General features: G+C 40.8%; 1 protein-coding gene across 6 annotated transcripts in view; it reads left to right on the top strand.

The window, feature by feature from the left end:
* The window catches only part of slc12a7b (solute carrier family 12 member 7b), a 64,908-nt gene extending 45,360 nt beyond the window's left edge, over window positions 1–19,548 (top strand). For 3 of the 6 annotated variants that reach the window (XM_030756477.1, XM_030756479.1, XM_030756482.1), the window contains exons 5-26: window positions 1,838–1,892; window positions 2,149–2,279; window positions 2,883–3,124; window positions 3,217–3,428; window positions 5,082–5,249; window positions 5,384–5,482; window positions 5,786–5,843; window positions 6,496–6,670; window positions 6,761–6,879; window positions 7,008–7,106; window positions 7,492–7,611; window positions 7,987–8,091; window positions 8,600–8,768; window positions 9,344–9,539; window positions 9,791–9,960; window positions 10,161–10,292; window positions 10,667–10,774; window positions 11,176–11,292; window positions 13,539–13,714; window positions 14,469–14,483; window positions 15,347–15,480; window positions 16,571–19,548. In XM_030756477.1, the coding sequence (XP_030612337.1) occupies window positions 1,838–1,892; window positions 2,149–2,279; window positions 2,883–3,124; window positions 3,217–3,428; window positions 5,082–5,249; window positions 5,384–5,482; window positions 5,786–5,843; window positions 6,496–6,670; window positions 6,761–6,879; window positions 7,008–7,106; window positions 7,492–7,611; window positions 7,987–8,091; window positions 8,600–8,768; window positions 9,344–9,539; window positions 9,791–9,960; window positions 10,161–10,292; window positions 10,667–10,774; window positions 11,176–11,292; window positions 13,539–13,714; window positions 14,469–14,483; window positions 15,347–15,480; window positions 16,571–16,662 (2,892 nt within the window). In that variant the 3' untranslated portion in view covers window positions 16,663–19,548. The remainder of the gene's footprint in view (window positions 1–1,837; window positions 1,893–2,148; window positions 2,280–2,882; window positions 3,125–3,216; window positions 3,429–5,081; window positions 5,250–5,383; window positions 5,483–5,785; window positions 5,844–6,495; window positions 6,671–6,760; window positions 6,880–7,007; window positions 7,107–7,491; window positions 7,612–7,986; window positions 8,092–8,599; window positions 8,769–9,343; window positions 9,540–9,790; window positions 9,961–10,160; window positions 10,293–10,666; window positions 10,775–11,175; window positions 11,293–13,538; window positions 13,715–14,468; window positions 14,484–15,346; window positions 15,481–16,570) is intronic. The other 3 variants (XM_030756478.1, XM_030756480.1, XM_030756481.1) reach the window with 3 other exon arrangements.
* The last annotated feature ends 480 nt before the right edge of the window (window positions 19,549–20,028 follow it).

Genomic DNA, 20,028 nt, shown 5'->3' on the forward strand with positions numbered 1-20,028 from the left:
AATGGAGGAAGTAACTATTGAAGTTAACTCAGAAACATCAAATATCAGCAGTACTGAAAGCAGCTGTATATAATGATACTTTAAATCTGTGTGATGGCTGTGAATAATTTTTTCTCTCATGGTTAAAATTTTATTTGTGAAGAAAGAGCTCTGACTCTTTGTCAGCCAGGCTGAAAAGAAACCTAAGGTTGCTCTTATTTTCTGTTTAGTAGCAAGATGTCCTAGCTTTACAGAGCGCTTTTTCTAGGTGAACGAGGAGGACCAGTTTTATTTTGATGCAGAGATTTGTACATTAGCATGAATGTTGCACACATGAATGCAGAAGCAGTGTTGTGTTTACGTGACAAGTGCAATAAAAACGCTTTTGTCACTAAAATCAGTGAGTAAATAATCATGATCTCCGGATTGATCAAAATAATTGTGCTAACCAATAGGTGTGCAACTATTTTGCTTTATGTGTTGCTTGCTGATCAAAGGGCTGATAGTTAGTTTGCCCATTTTATCAATTTGATCATTATCAGTGGTGGATGCTATATTAAACAGCTAAGTTTTGAATAATGAGGTGTGTATATTTGTAAGTAGTCCCTTTGACTGCTCTAAATGCTCAGTTTCACGCTTTTTTTCCTACTCGCCAATGACAGTAGATATCCTTAATATGGTCATCTCAGGCACACAGCCCTACTCACCTGATAATTAAAGCTTATGTTTGCTAAGGACAGCCAATCAAAACAAAGTTAGTTTAAAAGGATGGGTAAGGAAATAAACTGGAAATAAAAAGCTAAATAATGGTTATTTTTGAATAGTGACTCACGCAGAGCTACTCTAGTAGAGTCCAAGAATGAAAGTCTCTTTTTAGGGGGACAGATGCATATGTTTAATACAAACATACAGTACCAGTCCAAAGTTTGGAAAAACTTATCCATCCATGTGTCCAGACTTAAGGCTGGTACGATATGTATTGGTTAACACTGAGTTTCAAAGAGCTCAGTGTTCAGTTCTAGTTGAGAATATTTTATAACTCTCAGCATCACTGGAAATTCCTGACACATGGCAGATAGCTTTACAGTAACAAATGGGTCCACATGATGTGGGAACAGTGGGAATAATGTCATCAGTGAACACAGTTCTGTACTTTAAATTCTTGCATCATTTGTGGTCAAGTCCAAGTTGGTGTATAGCTGCTTAGGGTTTCAGTGGAAGCAGGGAGTAAAACTGTCAGCTAATTGGCTTTACTCCAGCCTGTCTGACACCTTAAACAGGACATCGAGCAAAGAGCACAAGATTTATTTTGGTCATGCCCTTGCCCTTTCTCTGCACCTCCTCCCCCCCTTTCATCTCTCTAATTTGTCCTTTCTTTAACTTTCATGCTATACTCCATCATTCTTTCCTTTACCCTTTTAAGTTTTAACTTTAATCTCTTTTTCTCCTTTTTTCTTTGTAACTCTTATCTGCCCTTCTCTCTGCTCTCTCCTTTCTGTCATCCGGAAGCTGGGTTAGGTAACAGGCTGATGTAAATATCCTCTGCCATAATGACTGATTTCATGGAAGAGCTCGTATCTGTTACCAATCCAAAAGATTTAAAGCATAAGCCCGTAAGATGTATTTCAAGAGACTAAATGTTACATTAATCCACAGAGGGTCCCATTGTTTGGAAAATCTGGAAAATTCATGAAAATAAAGAACTAGAGGGTGGACAAGGACGTTAGGGTTGTGTTCTTGGTTTTTGCTGTTCTTTTTTTGTTGTTGTTGTTTAGATGACTTGAACCATTTTTGTAGGGTCTTCAGCTATAAAGCTTTTATCCTGAAGCTTTTGTTCATTACTCTCATCTCTCCACAGACTATGTTGACAGCCATATCCATGAGTGCCATTGCTACTAATGGTGTCGTGCCAGGTAAGTTGCTCTGGTATTTTCTCAATAAAGAATGATGAAAGGACAAAGTAAGATAATGTTGATTTGTCTTGTGGTTATTTGAATAATAATACCCACTTGTGTTGCACAGAAGCTGCATTTAATGGCATGTGGGTTGGATAGTCAATGCAATTGAAGCCTTGGGGTTTGACCAAAACATTTAAAATCATGTTCATGAAATGATTGCTTAACAGATGTTAATATCCCCTCCCTCATTCCCTATTTTTTTGCTTTCCAGCTGGAGGCTCGTACTACATGATTTCCAGGTCTTTGGGTCCAGAGTTTGGTGGAGCGGTGGGTCTCTGTTTTTACCTGGGGACAACCTTTGCTGGCTCCATGTACATCCTGGGTACCATTGAGATTCTACTGGTGAGTAAAACCTGTTTGCATTTAGATTTAAATATTCATCAAGCATAGTGGTAGTTGAAACGGGCTCAAGAATCATGGTCAGCTGGAGTTCCGGTGGATCACGTGATCTCAGTGCGCAACAACTTGTGACTTCTCTCATACCCTTCTACATATCCAGTTGGCTATCTCATAGAGGGTATGCTATTTAAGCGGTTTTAGCAAGCAGCTGCACATTTGCAGGCTCCTTTGTTGCCCAGCTTCTCTTTTTGATGCTGTGTCTGAGTTCTTCCATTTTCTATACTTGTTATTTATGCATACTCTGCTCTGTGCTGTGGTCTTGTGGCTGCTTTCCCCATTTTATGACCCAGGAACCAGAACAAAACAGAGCCATAACCACAAATATAAATGACTCCAGATGGAAATGTCACTGTGCTTTTGACTATATTGGTCCTGACTGGAATTTATTTCTTACATTAATTGCTACAAAAAGATTTTCTTGAGTCTGAACATAAAAATAGAAAAAAAAAGAAAAAAAAAAACAGAAAATGAACTGGCTTCTCGTTCAAGGTGACAATTTTGTATTTTTTATCTGTGTTGTCTTGTCTCCATCCTTTTCCCATTCAGACCTACATGGTTCCTAAAGCAGCCATCTTTGTGGCAGAGAAAAAGGAGAATGAGATGGATGCCCTACTAAACAACATGCGTGTTTATGGCACATGTTGCCTGGCACTGATGGCAGTAGTTGTGTTTGTCGGGGTGAAATATGTCAACAAGTTGGCACTAGTCTTCCTGGCTTGTGTTATTCTCTCCATCCTTGCCATTTATGCTGGAGTCATCAAGACCATCTTTGAACCACCAGACTTTCCGTGAGTCAACACTTGACATTTCAGCATGTGAAAACACTGTATTTCAGTTTAATTGCCGTGCCTCATTAAAATGTCTCTCTCCCTCCACATAGTGTGTGCATGTTGGGGAATCGCACCCTGCAGAACCACCAGTTTGACAAGTGTCTTAAGACTGAGGTTATAGACAACGTGACAGTTACTACCAAACTGTGGTCCCTCTTCTGTAATGGGCCTCAGCTCAATGACACGTGCAACGACTATTTTGAAAGCAACAATGTGACCGTGTTGCAGGGCATCCCTGGACTGACCAGCGGAGTCATTTCAGGTTGGAATGCAGTTTTTTCCTCTCCAGACTTTAGTAGCCATGTGTGCACATGTGGAAGAATTTAAAAAGTTCCTCTCTGAGCGCTCTCTTTCACCTGGTTTCACTATAATATCCAGTTTGATCAATGTAAACTTTTCCACTTACCCAGATATGTGTGTACTTGTTGGAATCACACAGATTTTCTTGGTGTCTCACTTATTCTCATCGATCAGGCACACTGAACACTTGCTGGAAAATGTAAAAGAAAATGCCTGAAGAATGTTTGCATAATCTCCACAGGAATGTACACAGTCATGATTTGCCCTCGTTTTTTGAATACGGTGCAAAATCTGAGCACAGCGCGTGTTATGTAACTGCTGGCCATGAACTGCTTTTATTCCCAACATTCAGTGCAGATGCATTCTTGTCATATTTCTTTTGAAGCAACTGGAGCAAGTTTGTGCAGGTGCTGAGTGATTCCATACATCATCTTTTTGTTTAAATAGATATTTATTAATTTTTTCAACAATTATAAACAACAAAAAAAAAACCTAGACAAACATTTTAACAAAACAAAGATGATGTTTTAACAAAAACATCATCTTTGTCGTGCAGCCTGCATGTCAGATAATCAAGAGATGCGTAATTCAAGATAACCTTCTGACATTGTATCTTTTTTCCATTATCTAGTTAAGGAGAAGACATTTTCTTGCACAGAAAGTTAACATTCTGTAAAGCTTTCTGTTAGATTTATCAGTAATAGTTGGGTTAGTTATTCCTAGTAATAAAAATAAAGGATTGTTGTTTAATTTAATAGAAAAAATTTTGTTCATTTTACTGTGTTCGTAAAATAGATAATTATTTTACTGACCACCGCATCCTTTCTATGAAATGTATTTAGTTTCAGATCAATTTAACTTTTTGGTCTGAAGCAGTCTCACCTTTATTAATGATTTGTTTATGTTTCATTTTTTTACAATAACAGTCAAAAGTTTGGCCATTCGGCTAAGTGTGTCCAAACTTTTGACTGGTACTGTATTTGTTTATTTACTCAGACTGCTATTAATAGCAAACATTTCTTTGGATGGTTACAAAACTATTCAGCTGTTTATATGCAGCATGTGAAAGTATCTGTGGAGGAAGAAAAAACATAGATGTTATTGTATGTGTGGATTTGAAGGATTAGCCAACTAAATGGAAGTAGTAACTGGACTGGTACTTATATACTGTAGCACTTTTTAGCCCTCAGCCTATAAAGGCTGATAGGGTACCGTTGTCACCCAGCCGGGTGGGCAGGTGTACAACTTTCAACTTTGTGATATAATAACTTGAACGATTTGACCTATGAGGTTCAAATTCACACCATAGATGCATCTATATAAAATCTCAAATGAGTTTGAATCTCAGGAACCTCAAGGTCAAAGGTCAAGTTTTTTGAAAATCATGTGCACCCCATTAAGAGCTACTGAGACCTGTAATCAGTAACAGGAAGCCTTGATCACTTTGGCAGATTCATCCTTTTTTTTCAGGGTAGCATGCAAAGGATTGTCCTGCTCCTCATCCCTTCTTGTCATTTTGTGTCCTGGGAGTGCATGCGCTGCGTGCCTGGGCTTTAAACAACACATTATGTTGTTGTTTGGAGTAATAATTAGTGTGTTTCTGTCTCTCTTGTAGAAAACATGTGGTCATTATATGGTCCTCAGGGCATGCTGGTGGAAGTCAGCAAGTTAACATCTGTTGACAGTGGTGACCCTGCCCAGGACATTTATATGCCCTATGTAGTCAACGACATCACCACCTTCTTCACACTGCTAGTCGGCATCTACTTTCCCTCTGTCACTGGTAAGATTGGGCCATGAGCACCAATTTTGTGTGCATATGTGTAATGGTCTTTAATGTCCACTGTGGCTGAGAGTTTGGTTTCATTTCTAAAGATTACCTGTTTGGTTTTGGGTTGTGACCTCCTCACCTCTCAGGTATCATGGCTGGTTCAAACCGCTCAGGTGACTTGAGGGACGCCCAGAAGTCCATTCCTATTGGGACCATCCTGGCTATCACCACCACTTCCATCATCTGTATCCTTAAACTTTGCACTCTAACTCAGATATTGTAACAAGCCGCACAGAACGCTGATTATATAAAATGTCATTACAGGCTCATCCAAAAAAGTGAAAAAGTTTTGGTTTAAAGCTTGTAATTAAATGTGTGTGTATGTGTTAGTGCAAGGTTATCTCACTGTTCCTAGATTTTTCTGGTCTGGTAGGAACACAATTAAAAGAATTAAGGACTAATATGATTCACCTGTCAGCATGTAGCTCGTTACAGTCTGTGTAGCTTTGCTGTGGGTTCAGTTTGTTCTCCTGAAAGCTGCATCCCAGATATCAGCTCCGTGGTTCTGTTTGGCGCCTGTATTGAGGGAGTTCTGCTTCGAGATAAGTAAGAGTTTAACGTGTTAAAAATGTTACGATGCACAAGGGAATGTAAATGCTCTGCATTAATATCATGATATGAGAATTTTATATCACGAAAAAATGTATACCTGTATTATCCAGACAGTATGACATGGCCCAGCCCTGCTAGCAATTTCAGTGAATGAAAATGAAAGTAAGGCAGCACGGTGGTTAGCACTGCTGCCTCACAGCAAGAAGTTCCTAGATTCGATTCCACCTTGGCTGGGGTCAGCGTGGAGTTTGCATGTTCGCCCCGTGTTTGCGTGGGTTTTCTTCAGGTACTCCGGTATCCTCCCGTAATCCAAAGACATGCAGTTACTAGGCTCCAGGTTCTCTTTAAAGAGACCAAAAACTTTAATCCATTTTCAATACTTTAAGCAATCAATTACATATTGTATATCATATCATGTTAAATCCAGTGTGTTCATGGTGTTGATGGAAGCCTCATGCTTGTTAGAAGGATCATATTATTGCTGGTTTTTAAGTTTTTATGTGATTTTTGGACAATTAAACAAGATTAAAAATGTCACCAGACTTATCCTGTCAGTCAGTGTTTGTTAAATGTTACACAGTATTCATGATTAACCAGATCACATCACCATTTTTTTTTAATCCACGTAATTGTTTTTGCATTGCAGATTTGGTGACTCTGTGAAGGGGAACCTAGTTATAGGCACCCTGTCGTGGCCCTCTCCCTGGGTTATTGTGATCGGGTCGTTCTTCTCCTGCTGCGGGGCGGGTTTGCAGAGTTTGACCGGCGCCCCTCGTCTGCTGCAGGCTATTGCACGAGATGGCATTGTACCCTTCCTACAGGTTGGACTCAGACAGCGGACACAAATGCAGTCCAAGCTGTTTTCATCCCGATGTGCGTCAGCTTTCACTCTTGGTTGTATCTGCTCATAGGTGTTTGGACATGGGAAGGCTAACGGAGAGCCTACCTGGGCTCTGCTGCTGACTGCTGGGATCTGTGAGATCGGCATTCTCATTGCTTCCCTGGACTCTGTGGCTCCGATCCTCTCAATGTCAGTATCTACAGGAATATTACCTGATCTCCTTCCATAAAAGCATCTCAGCAGATGAAGCCTGTGATCCCTCAAGTGTCCAGCCACTTACAGTAGTACTTTTGGATTGCTGTCTTCTGCCCTCACAGGTTTTTCCTCATGTGCTACCTGTTTGTGAACCTTGCCTGTGCTGTTCAGACCCTGTTGCGAACACCTAACTGGAGACCACGTTTCAAGTACTACCACTGGTGGGTGATGACTTAAACATCATTGCAGGTGTGCTGTATCTGCTGAATTGTTTTCTTTTTGAGAGTTAAGAGGGGACTGTTGAAAGGTGCTTCATGATTCCACCGGAACCTGTAAAGATTTTGGGACAGGTGGCAGGAATCACACAGACACCTTCACAGCCACAGACACATCCATTTAATTTGGTGACACACTTTACTGAGATTAATTCCACAACACAGGTTAAGGACAATGGCAAACAGCACTATTGTTAGCTGTGGATTTTGATTAGTCTATTCTAAGCCTCTCATCTCTCCCTTGTGAGCTGTTCTCAGTTCGGACACAGAAAACCTGAATTAAATATAAAGTGTGTGTTTTCTCTTTTTTTCCTCTTTCTTTTGCTTACAGGGCTCTGTCATTCCTCGGAATGAGCTTATGTCTTGCTATTATGTTCATCTCCTCCTGGTATTATGCTATTGTTGCTATGGTCATCGCTGGCTGCATCTACAAATACATCGAATACCGAGGGTAAGGTTGTTCTATCCTGGAAGTGAGCAAGAAACTGAGCACACAGAAAAGGACGAGGGGAAAAAATGAAGTGTGAATTTTTTCACACTTCATTGAAGGCCAACATACAAAGAAATTAAATCAATACTATATAAGCTGTTGAACAGCTTGTTTTATTTTTTGCTTACAAAAAATGTTATATATTTTGTTATATAACATTATAGTGTGGTCATATTGCTACAATAAACTGTGTGTAGGGGCTGAAGGAGCTCTCACATCCCTAAAATTGAATTACAACCAAAAACAGCTCAGCTATGAACAAGAAAGACCACTGAAGTGCATACACTGCCTTTCTTTTATCATTATGTGCATACCAATCATTCTTTTACTCTACAGGGCAGAGAAGGAGTGGGGTGACGGTATCCGAGGCCTCTCTCTTAATGCAGCCCGCTATGCCCTCAATCGACTTGAGGATGCGCCACCTCACACCAAGAACTGGAGGTATGGGAGGTTTTGTGTGTGTGGGGTGGGATGACATTGTGGCACCTGTCACTGTTGGGATGGACAATAACAAGACAGGAATAGACACAGAGAATGAATTTGATTAAGCTTTTGGTTCTCTACCTAATCTGACAGGAAAGGCTGATAAGCCTCATACTGTGAGGCTCACAGTGACTGACCTTGTAGGCTTTTTTCCAAACCAGTTTCCACCAGTAGCGATGGCAGTGATAGCTCTTCTTTTTCACTGTTTACCTTCAACTGATGTCACTGCATAGCTGTGTGAGACCCGATAATGTAACAACAATGCTGCCACACCAACTCTTTAAGAACAACTTTCTTCACACAATTATAGGCCTTGCACTTTAATTGTAATTTTTGCACTTAATATTTGTGTAATTTTCTAAACAAAATATTTGCTGGTGCTGTTGTTAATCTGAAAGTTTAAAAAAAAACGAGAGGAAATGGAATCTGACTCTGTCCTCTTTCTGCTCTTTCCTCATGTGTCTAGGCCTCAGCTGTTGGTGCTCCTGAACCTGGACTCAGATCAAGCTGTCAAACACCCTCGCCTGCTGTCCTTCACCACCCAGCTGAAGGCAGGGAAAGGTCTGACGATAGTGGGGAATGTTTTACAGGGAACCTACCTCACTAAAGATTCAGAGGCCAAGAGGGCTGAGCAGGTATGGTGGGAATGTAGGCACACAGGTGTGCGAATAAAAGCCATACAACTATATTGTCGTTATATTGACATTTCCCACTGAAGTTGCTGTTATGTTACTTATTTTACTATCTGTGCTTTAAGTCCTTAAATTCGTCGCTGGACCCACAGTAAAATCTATACTGTCAAGCTGGACTTGTAGCATTTTTCAGACACTTACTACAGATAAACTCTGCTACCTACTGACCATATTGAGCAAGTCATATGATTCTGTCAACCTGATTTTACTTTTATCCTCAGAGGCATTTTTAATTAGTTAATAACAGTTTTTGCTGAAGCAGCTTTTCAGATGACCAAGAATGTTCATTTTTCAGATCCGTCAGTGGACATTATCCTGAGTGGATATGAGTGACAGTGCTGAGTACGTTTGCTGAAGTGCTGTCTTAGCTAAGCAGAGAAACTTTGCTATTGTGTAGCTATGATATCTTCTCTTCAGTTAGTGCTGCATTAGTAATGAATCAGTTTTACTCTCCTTTATGTGCAATGATAAATTCCCCGTCCTCTGTTTGTTTGTTCTCTCTCTCACTTTCTCTCCAGAACATTAAGGCTTCCATGGCAGCAGAGCGTACCAAGGGATTCTGTCATGTTGTAGTGTCTTCGAACCTTAGAGATGGTGTCTCGCACCTCATCCAGTCTGCAGGCTTGGGAGGCATGAAGCACAACACAGTCCTGATGGCCTGGCCTGGAACCTGGAAACAATCCAATGACTCACATTCATGGAGGAACTTCATAGGTACAGTACAGGAGACGGTTTAGAATGAATGTGTATGTATGAGCATATGTGTTGGTATAAAATTACAAAATTAGGTGCACATTGACAGAATTTATGTCAGAGTTTAGTGTAAAATGCAGCATAGACAAAGATGGCACATGATGTGTGACGGTTTAACTGCCTGTGAAATAATCCATCAAGATGGCCGTGACTTAATGTGACTCAGTGATTTCTCTCTCATAGACACTCTGTCTCTCCTTCTGTTCATCCAGAGACAATCCGGGAAACCACAGCAGCCCATCAGGCCTTACTTGTGGCTAAGAATGTGGACAGTTTCCCCACCAACCTGGACCGCCTAGGAGAGGGCACTATTGATGTGTGGTGGGTGGTTCACGACGGAGGCTTGCTGATGCTGCTGCCCTTCCTCATTCGACAGCACAAGGTTGGTTAGTTGGTTTGGATTGTGTTTATTCCTGAAACTATCCCAACAGTCATATTCTTCTATTTCTTATTCCTTTCCTCCTATACACACTCAGATCCTTTCTTTCACACCCATCTATCCTTCCTGTTATCCCCCCCCATCCTGTTCACCACACTGTTTCTCCATCGCTTCTGTTATAATGGTGTCTTTCCCTCCTCCAGGTGTGGAGGAAGTGCAAGATGCGCATCTTTACTGTAGCCCAGATGGATGACAACAGCATCCAAATGAAGAAAGATCTCCAGATGTTCCTTTATCACCTGCGACTGGATGCAGAGGTGGAAGTAGTAGAGATGGTGAGACTTGAGTATTAACCCAGGAATAGTCCTGCATTACATCCTGGGATTCATGGCTGAGTGCAATGGGAAACACGATGGCTATTATTAAACTTTTTCAAGTTTGTCATATTTTTTGTTTCTTTACGAGCCCAATGTTTTGAGAAGTCTGGGCTGTGTGTAGGCCATTTTAGCACATGGGTTCTTTTAGTAAGGAGCCAGGCTTTTGTGCTATATGTTGGAATTATTTTTGCTGAAATAAGCAAGGCCTTTCCTGAAAAATAATGCGGCTTGGATGGCAGCACACGTTGCTCCAACAGCTGTGGTTTTCGTTGGCCTCCCCACCTCTCACATCACTTATGTTGGTTACCATGTTTCTGTCCTCTCCTTTACAGCATGACAATGACATCTCAGCCTTCACTTATGAGAAGACACTAGTGATGGAGCAGAGGTCCCAGATGCTGAAACAGATGCACCTTTCCAGGACTGAGAGGGAGAGAGAGGTAAAGTAGATGGGAATACAAACCTGCACTCAGTCCGTTTGTTTCTGTTGCTGCGTTTAAGTTCAGCAGATTTTCTTTAACATAAAGATGAGCTCAAATAAATGCTTAATCAAGATGGCATTTATTGCTACTGGATGCAATTGTTAATATCTTGCTTGTGAATGTCTACATGCAAAATAATTACTAGCACACATACCACAACACCCTATTTACTCTTTCATTCATGTAGCATTAAAAAAAAAAAAAAAGAAAGAAAAACGCTATGGGTCATTACATGAATAACAGTCTACAGTGTTTAATGCCATTTAAGTTATACATGGCCCAGCCTGAAGCTAAATGACTGCTGGCCCCTTTTCCTGTTCATCTACCGCTGCCTTTCTGGGCCTTGCCACGTCGATCAGATTCAGAGTATCACTGACGAATCGCGTAGCTCAATCCGGAGGAAGAACCAGGGCCCTGCCCAGAGCACGAGCCTCAGCCGGCAGTCCTCAACGACGGAGGACGCTCAGGAGGATGAGGTAGCTGATCTTGTCAACCCATTGTTCCCTTACTGGTAACGACACAGGCCCGTCTTCACAAAGCTCCATCTTTGGCTACAGTTGTTGCTGGTCTTTGACCCTTTTAAAGATTTTAATCATCACCATGGTTTAAAATCTGGACTCACTGTGGGCATCAGATGCATTCATACGGTATTAAATCCAGATCAAAAAAGAGGGCAGTTTGAAGGAGTTACACAAATGTGAAGTAAAATTCTGCAGATGGTAAAATAGTGCTGTAGAAAGAACCTTCCTCTCTTTTATGATGAACGACATTTTTCTAACGAGTATTAAAGAGTCTAATGTTGAGTTAATGTTGGAAATGTAGTTCAGTCCTTACCATCCTTACCTTAAAGGAGATGTGTAAAGCACAAAGTAGGTGAGCAGAGCTGGAGAACCCTTTGTGATTTTACCCTTCTTGTCTGGGTTTGTGCTTAGCATCAGCTCATGGCTAATGTATTGGTACTAAGGTGATAAATCACGTTATATCACAACTTTTGCTGCTCTTGACCAGTTCTGTCTGGCCAAAACTAGCAGTAAAATGTACCAATGCTGTCTTCTACTTTGCCCAGAACTACAAACCTGCTACTGATAATAAACCAGTTAACCCTTATCCACAAAGTGTTACTATGGCAGATACCACATATTTGTTTTGGCAAATTGTAAAAAAAAAAATTAAACTTTGTGTCTCCTCCCAGTCTCGAATCATGGACACATGTTAGGCCAATGTGTAAACCATTACACTATGGAGCCTCTAAAGCCAGTTGATGTGCAGTCTGAAAAATGCCTATAGCCCTTTTGGCTAGCTTATGCATTTATGAATATCCCAGCATGAGTAGAAGCTTTATGACATCAGAACACCCATTTTGTACATCTGATCATTTAAACCACCAGTCCAGATTAGCCCAACAGTAGTGCTACCTGCTACTGTGTAGTCATCAAGAGCTGCTTTGTGAATACCAGCCCGTTGCACCCTGAAACTGCTGCCTGGCCCATTACCTCCAGCATCCCACCTTATCTTCACTCCCTAGTAAGAGGGGGCAGTATTGTCTCTGAAGAGTGGAGTTAACATGTTGTTTTACTAATTCCATCGAACCCATGTATTTAAGGCTGTACTATTTGATTCTCACATTTCAGTGCAGTTTAGGGGGGTTTGGGGGTGCTCATTATTTACTAATGTTGAATATGACAATACTGTCCTCTCTTTGTTCCACTATAGTCAGCAGCTAGGCATCATCCTTTTATCATCTCCACCCACCACCCTCCACCCTCCTGCCTTTAATACCTCTAACTGAATCCATATGGTTCAGTCACAGCTCGTAGTAACGGGTGCTTCCAGAAATCAAATGTGTTTCTGTCACACTGATGATTTCATTGCAGCACCAAACATGAATAAAACAATCTTATCTTTAATTGAATATTTGAATCAGGAAGCCATAAATGTGTTGCATTATCAGCCTGCTGACGCAGCTGCTCATCTGTAACAAAACTGAACCATATTGTTTTTCATATGTAAACAAACTAAATGATATTTAATGATGTATGTTGTGCACCACTCTGCTGTTCTGTGCTTTGCACACACACTAAAGGCTTGCAAAGCATGCGTTAACATTTGGGAGCCTTTTATCTAAAAGTAACTTTTAGTTGGCACAATACCATACTGTAACCACTACCAGTACACACACACACACACACACACACACACACACACACACATTTCAGTGTGTGTGTGTGAGAACATCACGTCCATCATGTGTGTTGTAAAGGTTTGTATTTGTGTCACTGTTCACTAGCGTGGTTTGGATCCCCTTATTTTTAAGTCTTTGTTATTCTGTGTCTGTCCAGTCTGTGACTTTTTGCAATATTTATTCACCTCTGTTTTACATTCCTTACTTTTACCTTCCCAGTTCCCAGTTCTCAGTTCTCATATCCTTGATATTCTGTCTGTGATTCCCAAACAGGGCTACAAGTACCTAAAGGGGTACTTCTGCACAAGGCGTGGAGCACATTGAAAGATTAATATAATAAAAAGAGGAAATTATTTGAGATTATTTGAAAAACTGATCATATGTTAACAAAGAAGAAAAAACTAACTTGACTGAAATAGCAGTGTGGTTACAGATAAACCATTACCACTATTCTTTTCTTTAGTTTCATTTCACCTGTGCCCTGAACCTTTGGCTAATCTTCCATTGTTGTCCTCACCCTTCTCTCTGCATCGTTTCCAGGCCCAGCTCATCCACGACAGAAACACAGCATCTCACGCCGCAATAAATGAGAAGGCTGATGCTGAGCCCGAGCAGGTTCACATGACCTGGACCAAGGATAAGCTCCTCACGGAGCGAAATCGCAACCGCGAGTGCAACGCCAATGTTGCTGTACGCGACCTGTTTAACATGAAGCCGTAAGTACATGCTTGTTTGAACGCCACTCAGTACTCTTGTATATTTGTAGCTGAAGATTTAAAAAGAGAGTGAACTTTTTGTCCTGTAGGTTTGTAATTTTAAGGTGAAGGTGTTTATAATAGTAAAATAGACTAAGTGACATGGTGTTACTGCATGTGCCTTGTGAGGGGCGTTTGCACCATTTTGAATCATTTTCTTTAAACTTGAAATGAAGTTTTATGAGATTTCAGGGGGACCTGAAGCTCACACAGTGCTAACATTAGTTCAGGATGGTGCCAAACCTCAGTGAAGGAGCATGAGTAGGTGTAGTGTAGAGTACTGACCCCAAGAGGGTGAAATGGGACAACTGTGCATGGTGTGTGCATTCAGGCTGCATTTGGTGTGCGTGCGCGTGTGTGCACTTTGAGCCATTTCAGCTGTAATGTATGGCCAGACAGGTGTGCACAGCTAATGCACTAACACCCTCTCTTCCCATACTGTCCATACTGTCAGTGGACTTCATCAGGACTGCCTCAGTCCACTTGTATTGGCTTATAAAGTTCAAATCCAAATGTCAAGTCTTTCAGATTGCCTCACCATACACATCAAACTGCTCCATGTCACTTTCTTGGGTTTACTCGGGTCACCTTCGGGTACCACTGTGAGTTTTTTGGGACAGTTGGAAGCATGCAGTGTGGTGGGGAGAGCTGCAGAGCTGATGTAGAAGCATCTAAGCCGGTTTCTGTTGTTTTTGTCCCATTTTCCTCCTTCTAGAGAGTGGGAGAGTCTGTAAGTCGCATTCTCTTTGCCCTAGGCCCTGTGTGCTCTGCTGCTGTGGTGACTGTGGCTTTGTTCAGTGTTCTCCAGCTCATGTGCTCGTACCTCTGTGTATGCCTGTGGTGTCCTTGTTTGCATGCCCTAATGTGCACCGACTCTATCTTCCTGCTTCCATCAGCATGTTGGTGGCTGAAGCCTCTGCTGGGTTATCTTGCATTTACAGTTCATAACATTGTTTCTATTCAGAATTTATGCTTTCCATTTACTGGTTTTAAGGAATAAACAAATGGAAAATGTTCCCTTTGAACTCAATGTTTTTATAGTGGAATGGAAAGCATGGCTCAGGAATCCTGTGACATTGTAATTTGGCTTTTGGCAATTGACTTCATGTGCTTTATATTGCCTTGCAAAAGTGATGACAAAGAGGCAGCATTTAAAGACACAACAGTTGCTTTCTGATATGTGTAATTGTTAATAAATACTAAAAACCATATATTTAGGATCAGGCCTAAATAAAGTGGTGACCTGGTTGGAGTGCTATACTACTCGTCTCTCTTTCTTAAAATGCTGCTTCTGCACATTATGCTCTAAACGCTTCTGCCTGTAACCAAGTCTGATTCCTCATTTGTGTTTGAAGCTAATGTAAAATGTGCCAACATTTGTGATTTATTGTGACATTGTTTTTTTCTTTTAAAGTACATATTATATTAGTCATTGAGTTTTACATCATTTAGTTTTATTCTTTCCAGCTATGAATACTGTTCATACACTCTGATAGACCCAAATTAAAAGAGAAAAAAAGTTCAGTCTTATGGCTTTTAGTGTTTTCTTTCCTCACTGTGAACTTTTTCTAAACTCTTTTTTTTTCAAACTAGGAACCAGACAAATGTCCGTCGCATGCACACTGCAGTCAAGCTGAACGAGGTGGTGGTCAACAAGTCACAGGGAGCTCATCTGGTTCTGCTTAACATGCCTGGACCACCTAAAAACAGAGGAGGAGATGAAAACTGTATCCTTAAAATGACTTGAATAGATTATTTATTTCCCAGAGTGTATTTATTTTGGGCAGCACGGTGGAGCAGTGGTGGCATTGCTGCCTCACAGCACAAAGGTCCTGGGTTCAAATCAAACATCCGGCTGGGACCTTTCTATATGGAGTTTGTGTGTTCTCCCGGTGTCTGCGTGGGTTCTCTCTGGGTACTCCGGCTTCCTCCCATACATGGGTTAGGTTAATGGGGGATTCTAAATTGCCCGTAGGTGTGAAAGTGGGCGTGAATGGTTGTCTGTCTCTCTGTGTTAGCCCTGCAAGAGACTGGCAACCTGTCCAGGGTGTACCCTGCCTCTCGCCCTACAACAGCTGAGTTAGGCTCCAGCACAAAACTGCTAATTAGTGCTAAGTAACTGAGTAATAAAATACTAGAATTTCACTCAACAGACTAAAACACAAACAGCTTGTCTGGACCACCCAACAAGCCTCTAAATGGCACCAACGCCACAGGCACAGTGGAAATGTTCAGTTCCCTGATGGACGTCAGCTTTCATGAACTGTGTTTGTGAGCACACTTGTCAAAGTGGCCATGCCCTAACTTCAAGCCTCAACATCCAGAGTAGCACCCACTCTACAGTTATTATGAAGGGTGTGTTAAGGGGTTGAAATTAATATGAGTGAACAGATGATTCTCTGCCACACAGATGTGTTGGATTGTAGACTGTTGTGCATAAGGTATGACAAATTTCCTGTATCTGTCCTTGTCCATCATTAGATAATCCTGAGCACCCTCCCCACCAATGACTGGAGAGGCAGCTGAGCCCTATTTTTCTCCTCCTCAGGAGCTGGTGGTCAGAAAGCACAGCTGTATAATGATATTGTTTCCTTAGTAGTTGCTGGATTTGTAGGTAACATGGTTCCATATCTACCTGCAGTGATGTTGTGTTAGTCTGCTGCCCTCAAGTGGTGAAAAACATTTCACTGACTAATGAATGCTCAGTGCAAGGGAGGGAAGGTGGGGTGTAACATCTGGTATTGTGATGCCCTTCGTGTGTGTGTGTGTGTGTGTGTGTGTGTGTGTGTGTTTTTCCCTTTACTGCTTTTCTCTCAGATATGGAGTTCCTGGAGGTTCTCCTCGAGGGCCTGAACCGCGTGCTCCTGGTGCGAGGCGGTGGCCGTGAAGTCATCACCATCTACTCTTAAAAATCCCCCCGAACGTTCATGGCCTACCCTGCACCTGGCATTGGCACGTTGCCATGGATACCGCTCAGCGGACTTTTCAGGGGCAGAAGCCTAATTTGGTTTTTATGAAGGGCGGGGGTTGTTGGCAGGCAGGACCACTTGTGATTGACAGTTGACCTGAAAGACGTCAGGATGAAGGAAGTCGTTGGTGCCGAATAAGCCGAGCACAGTGTGTGTCCAGCTGGACCAGAGAGCCACTGCGCACAGAAGCTAGAGCATAGAGACACTTTATATCTTTGATTTACGTCTGACAACCTTCTTCTGTTACATTTTCATACTTTGTGTCCTCTTTTGTTGGTGTCGTCATGTCAATGGCGCTCGCTGTGTAAAGAAATACAAGGAAGAAGTGAATGTGTGAGCTTTAGGCTTTCATATTTTTGTCGTTTGTTTTTGTATTTTTATTTTTTTTTGTTCTGGGAGGTGCACGGACTTTTGCTGGTCCTGAGGAAAATGCACAGAGAGTAATGGATTTAAATTAGGATGCACAAAGTGCAAAAATCACCCTTTTGCTGTTTTTAAAGCTCTGATTTGAGCTCTATGGGCTAATAACCACCTGTCACTGATGTTTCCATTGAAATGTTTCCAGTCTGTTTAGAAGCTGCTAAACATTCTGATTTAGGCTGTAGAGCTTTACCGTTGCAGGAGGGTGGAGGTAGGACTCGTGTCTGTAGCTGAATGAGTTACTGAAAGGCCAAGCCAGGGGGGGGTGAGGAACAAGGTCCAGATGTTCCAGTTTAGTGGGTGGGAACTTTTCAGGTTTTGGATACTGCATTTTCTTTCTTTCTTTTTTTTAAATTAATTTCCCACCCTCAAAATATTGCTGTTTTAATAGGGAAAAAGCCATAGGTAGCAGTGTGTTTAACATGAATGTGTACATTTATGGTGTCTGAAGAAGTGGCTGGTTGTGAACAAGCAATGTATTTGTTTTTAGGAGCTGTTTGACAGTAGTTTAATACATAATTAGACTGGTTTGTAGGTTTTTGCACAGTTAATCTGTATTTTAGCATCTTAATTGTTTGATTGTAGCAAAGTATACATTTAAGATTTAAAAGCACAAATTGACATATATGAATTTGTGTAATTCTCCCCCATGCTGACAGTTCTAGCACTGCTGACTTTGTACTACCAGTTGTTCAGCATTTTGTTCATTGTGTTCTTTCCATGTGGTCGACTTGAGAATATTCATAGCAGACGATGCAAGGATGCAGAGAGCAGACAGTTTCATACTGATTAATGCCCATGTTTCAATGTTGCTTTTAGAACATTTTACCAAAACAAAATCTTTATTTAATTCTTTGAGTTTCCCACTGAGTAGAATGAAAAAGTGCCAAAATGAATTTAAAAGAAACTGTGGAAGTTTTCTGAATGCAGCTGAGACATGGCCACCTGCAGATTTAATCCTTAGAAACAAGGATAAAGCTTTTATGATAAAGGTCCCTCATTTCTTCCACAAATAAAGAAGTGTTTGCATGATAATGCAAGAACATTAAACTGATGGTGCACCATCAAGGGCATTTCAAAAATAAGAAGGAAAAGGGATGGCACCCTTCCTCACGTGTACCTCCACAGTTTCTTTTGAAAATCAGCCGCGCAGTATTTTGTAAAGCAGAAAGTTCCGTTTTCCTCCAGTTCCCTTGCAGGGAAAATGTGAACCTCTTGATTGTCGCTTATGCAACATGTGTTTTGTTGTGTCTTGTTCAGCTGTTACTGTATGTATGCTTGTGTTGCTCTATAAATATGGTCAAATATGGTCTTTGTAGTGTTTGTTACATCATCACTGATCTCGTGTTACTTTTACGTGTTAATTCTGGGCGTGATTTTTGCGAGAGGGGGCAGAGGGAGGCGGTTTGTGTGAAGATGGCAACATATTTGTTTTGGGGGTGTTTTTGTGAGTTTGAATGTTTGTTTGCATTTTGTTTTAACCCACGATAACACGTTATGCTCAACACACCGGGCTGAATTCATGTTACAGTGGCACCCTGGACTCAAAGTGTTAAGAAGTACGAGTGAAGCAAGCAGGGTGAATGAACGAACCGCACACTACATAAAGTTTGGGGTCACTGTTTCTGTCCGCTTTTCTATTTTAGCCGCCAAAGATGAGCGAGCGTAAACCATCTAGTTTTAGGAAGTCTGAATGATCGAAAGTTGTCCAGATAAATTATTGAAGATTAATGTTTTTAATCTGGTTACTGAGCTGAGTAGCTTAACATAAAGAAAACAGTAAAACCTTCAACAGAAGATGCAATATAATTAAAAAAAAAGTTTCTGAAGGTAAATAGGATTATCAGCTGTGTGTGTGTGTGTGTTACACAGCTCTGTTCTGAGGTGACTGCAGAATGTTATCTACCTCAACGTGTCACTGAGGCTCGGCCGACAAAACAAAAATCATTTCAATCAAAACTCTTTCAGAAATGATGTTCCAGGAAGATTTGTGAAAGGGGGGGAAAAGAGCTCCTGCTGTGTGAGAGGACCAGCAGAATAATGCATGTTTGTACTGTACAGCTGTCTTTATGTGGACCAGTCTTAGACTATCAGAGTGAGAACACCTTTCACCCTTCTTTAAAGGGCTATTTAAGGGTCAAGACTTTAGGCACAGAGTTATAATATTTATGATGTGGGACTAGGGAATGACCCATTTAAATTATTGTCCTCGCAAAAATACTCGTGCAAATGTGTGTATCTTCCTGATATGTAACTGTGTGTGTTTCTGCTGTTATCTGTCTCCGCTGGCAGGCCTCACAGACCGGAACAGGAAGTCGCTTGTGGGTGCACATATAGATGAAGGTAGCCCTGTAAATTGTATTTGTGCCTCTCTACATACTTATTAAAAGTGCTGAAATAACCAGACTGAACTTGCCTGTTATTTATTTTATTCACTCAGTGAAATCTTCATGTCAACAAGCATGTGTCATTGTACCTACTGTAGGGGGAACGAGTTGAAAACGAGGAGTCACAGGAAGTATTAGAAAAAAGAGTTTTTTTTTTTAACTCAAAAAAATCACAATTACAAAATACTGAGCTCATAAAAGAAGTCAAAGAAACAAAACTGAACTCAAGCAAAAAATGTGAACAAACAAACTAGCTGCACAAACAAAACATAACTGACCCTCCTAAGACACGGCACAGGGGTGTATATATATATATATATATATATATATATATATATATATATATATATATATCTATATATATATATATGTATATTATTATATTAGGTATATATATATATATATATGTATTATATATATCTATATGTATATGTATATATATATATATATATTTATATGTATATATATATATATATATGTATATGGCTCATATATATAT

Source organism: Archocentrus centrarchus, chromosome 20, assembly GCF_007364275.1.
Source record: "Archocentrus centrarchus isolate MPI-CPG fArcCen1 chromosome 20, fArcCen1, whole genome shotgun sequence".
Classification (NCBI taxonomy): Eukaryota; Metazoa; Chordata; class Actinopteri; order Cichliformes; family Cichlidae; genus Archocentrus; species Archocentrus centrarchus.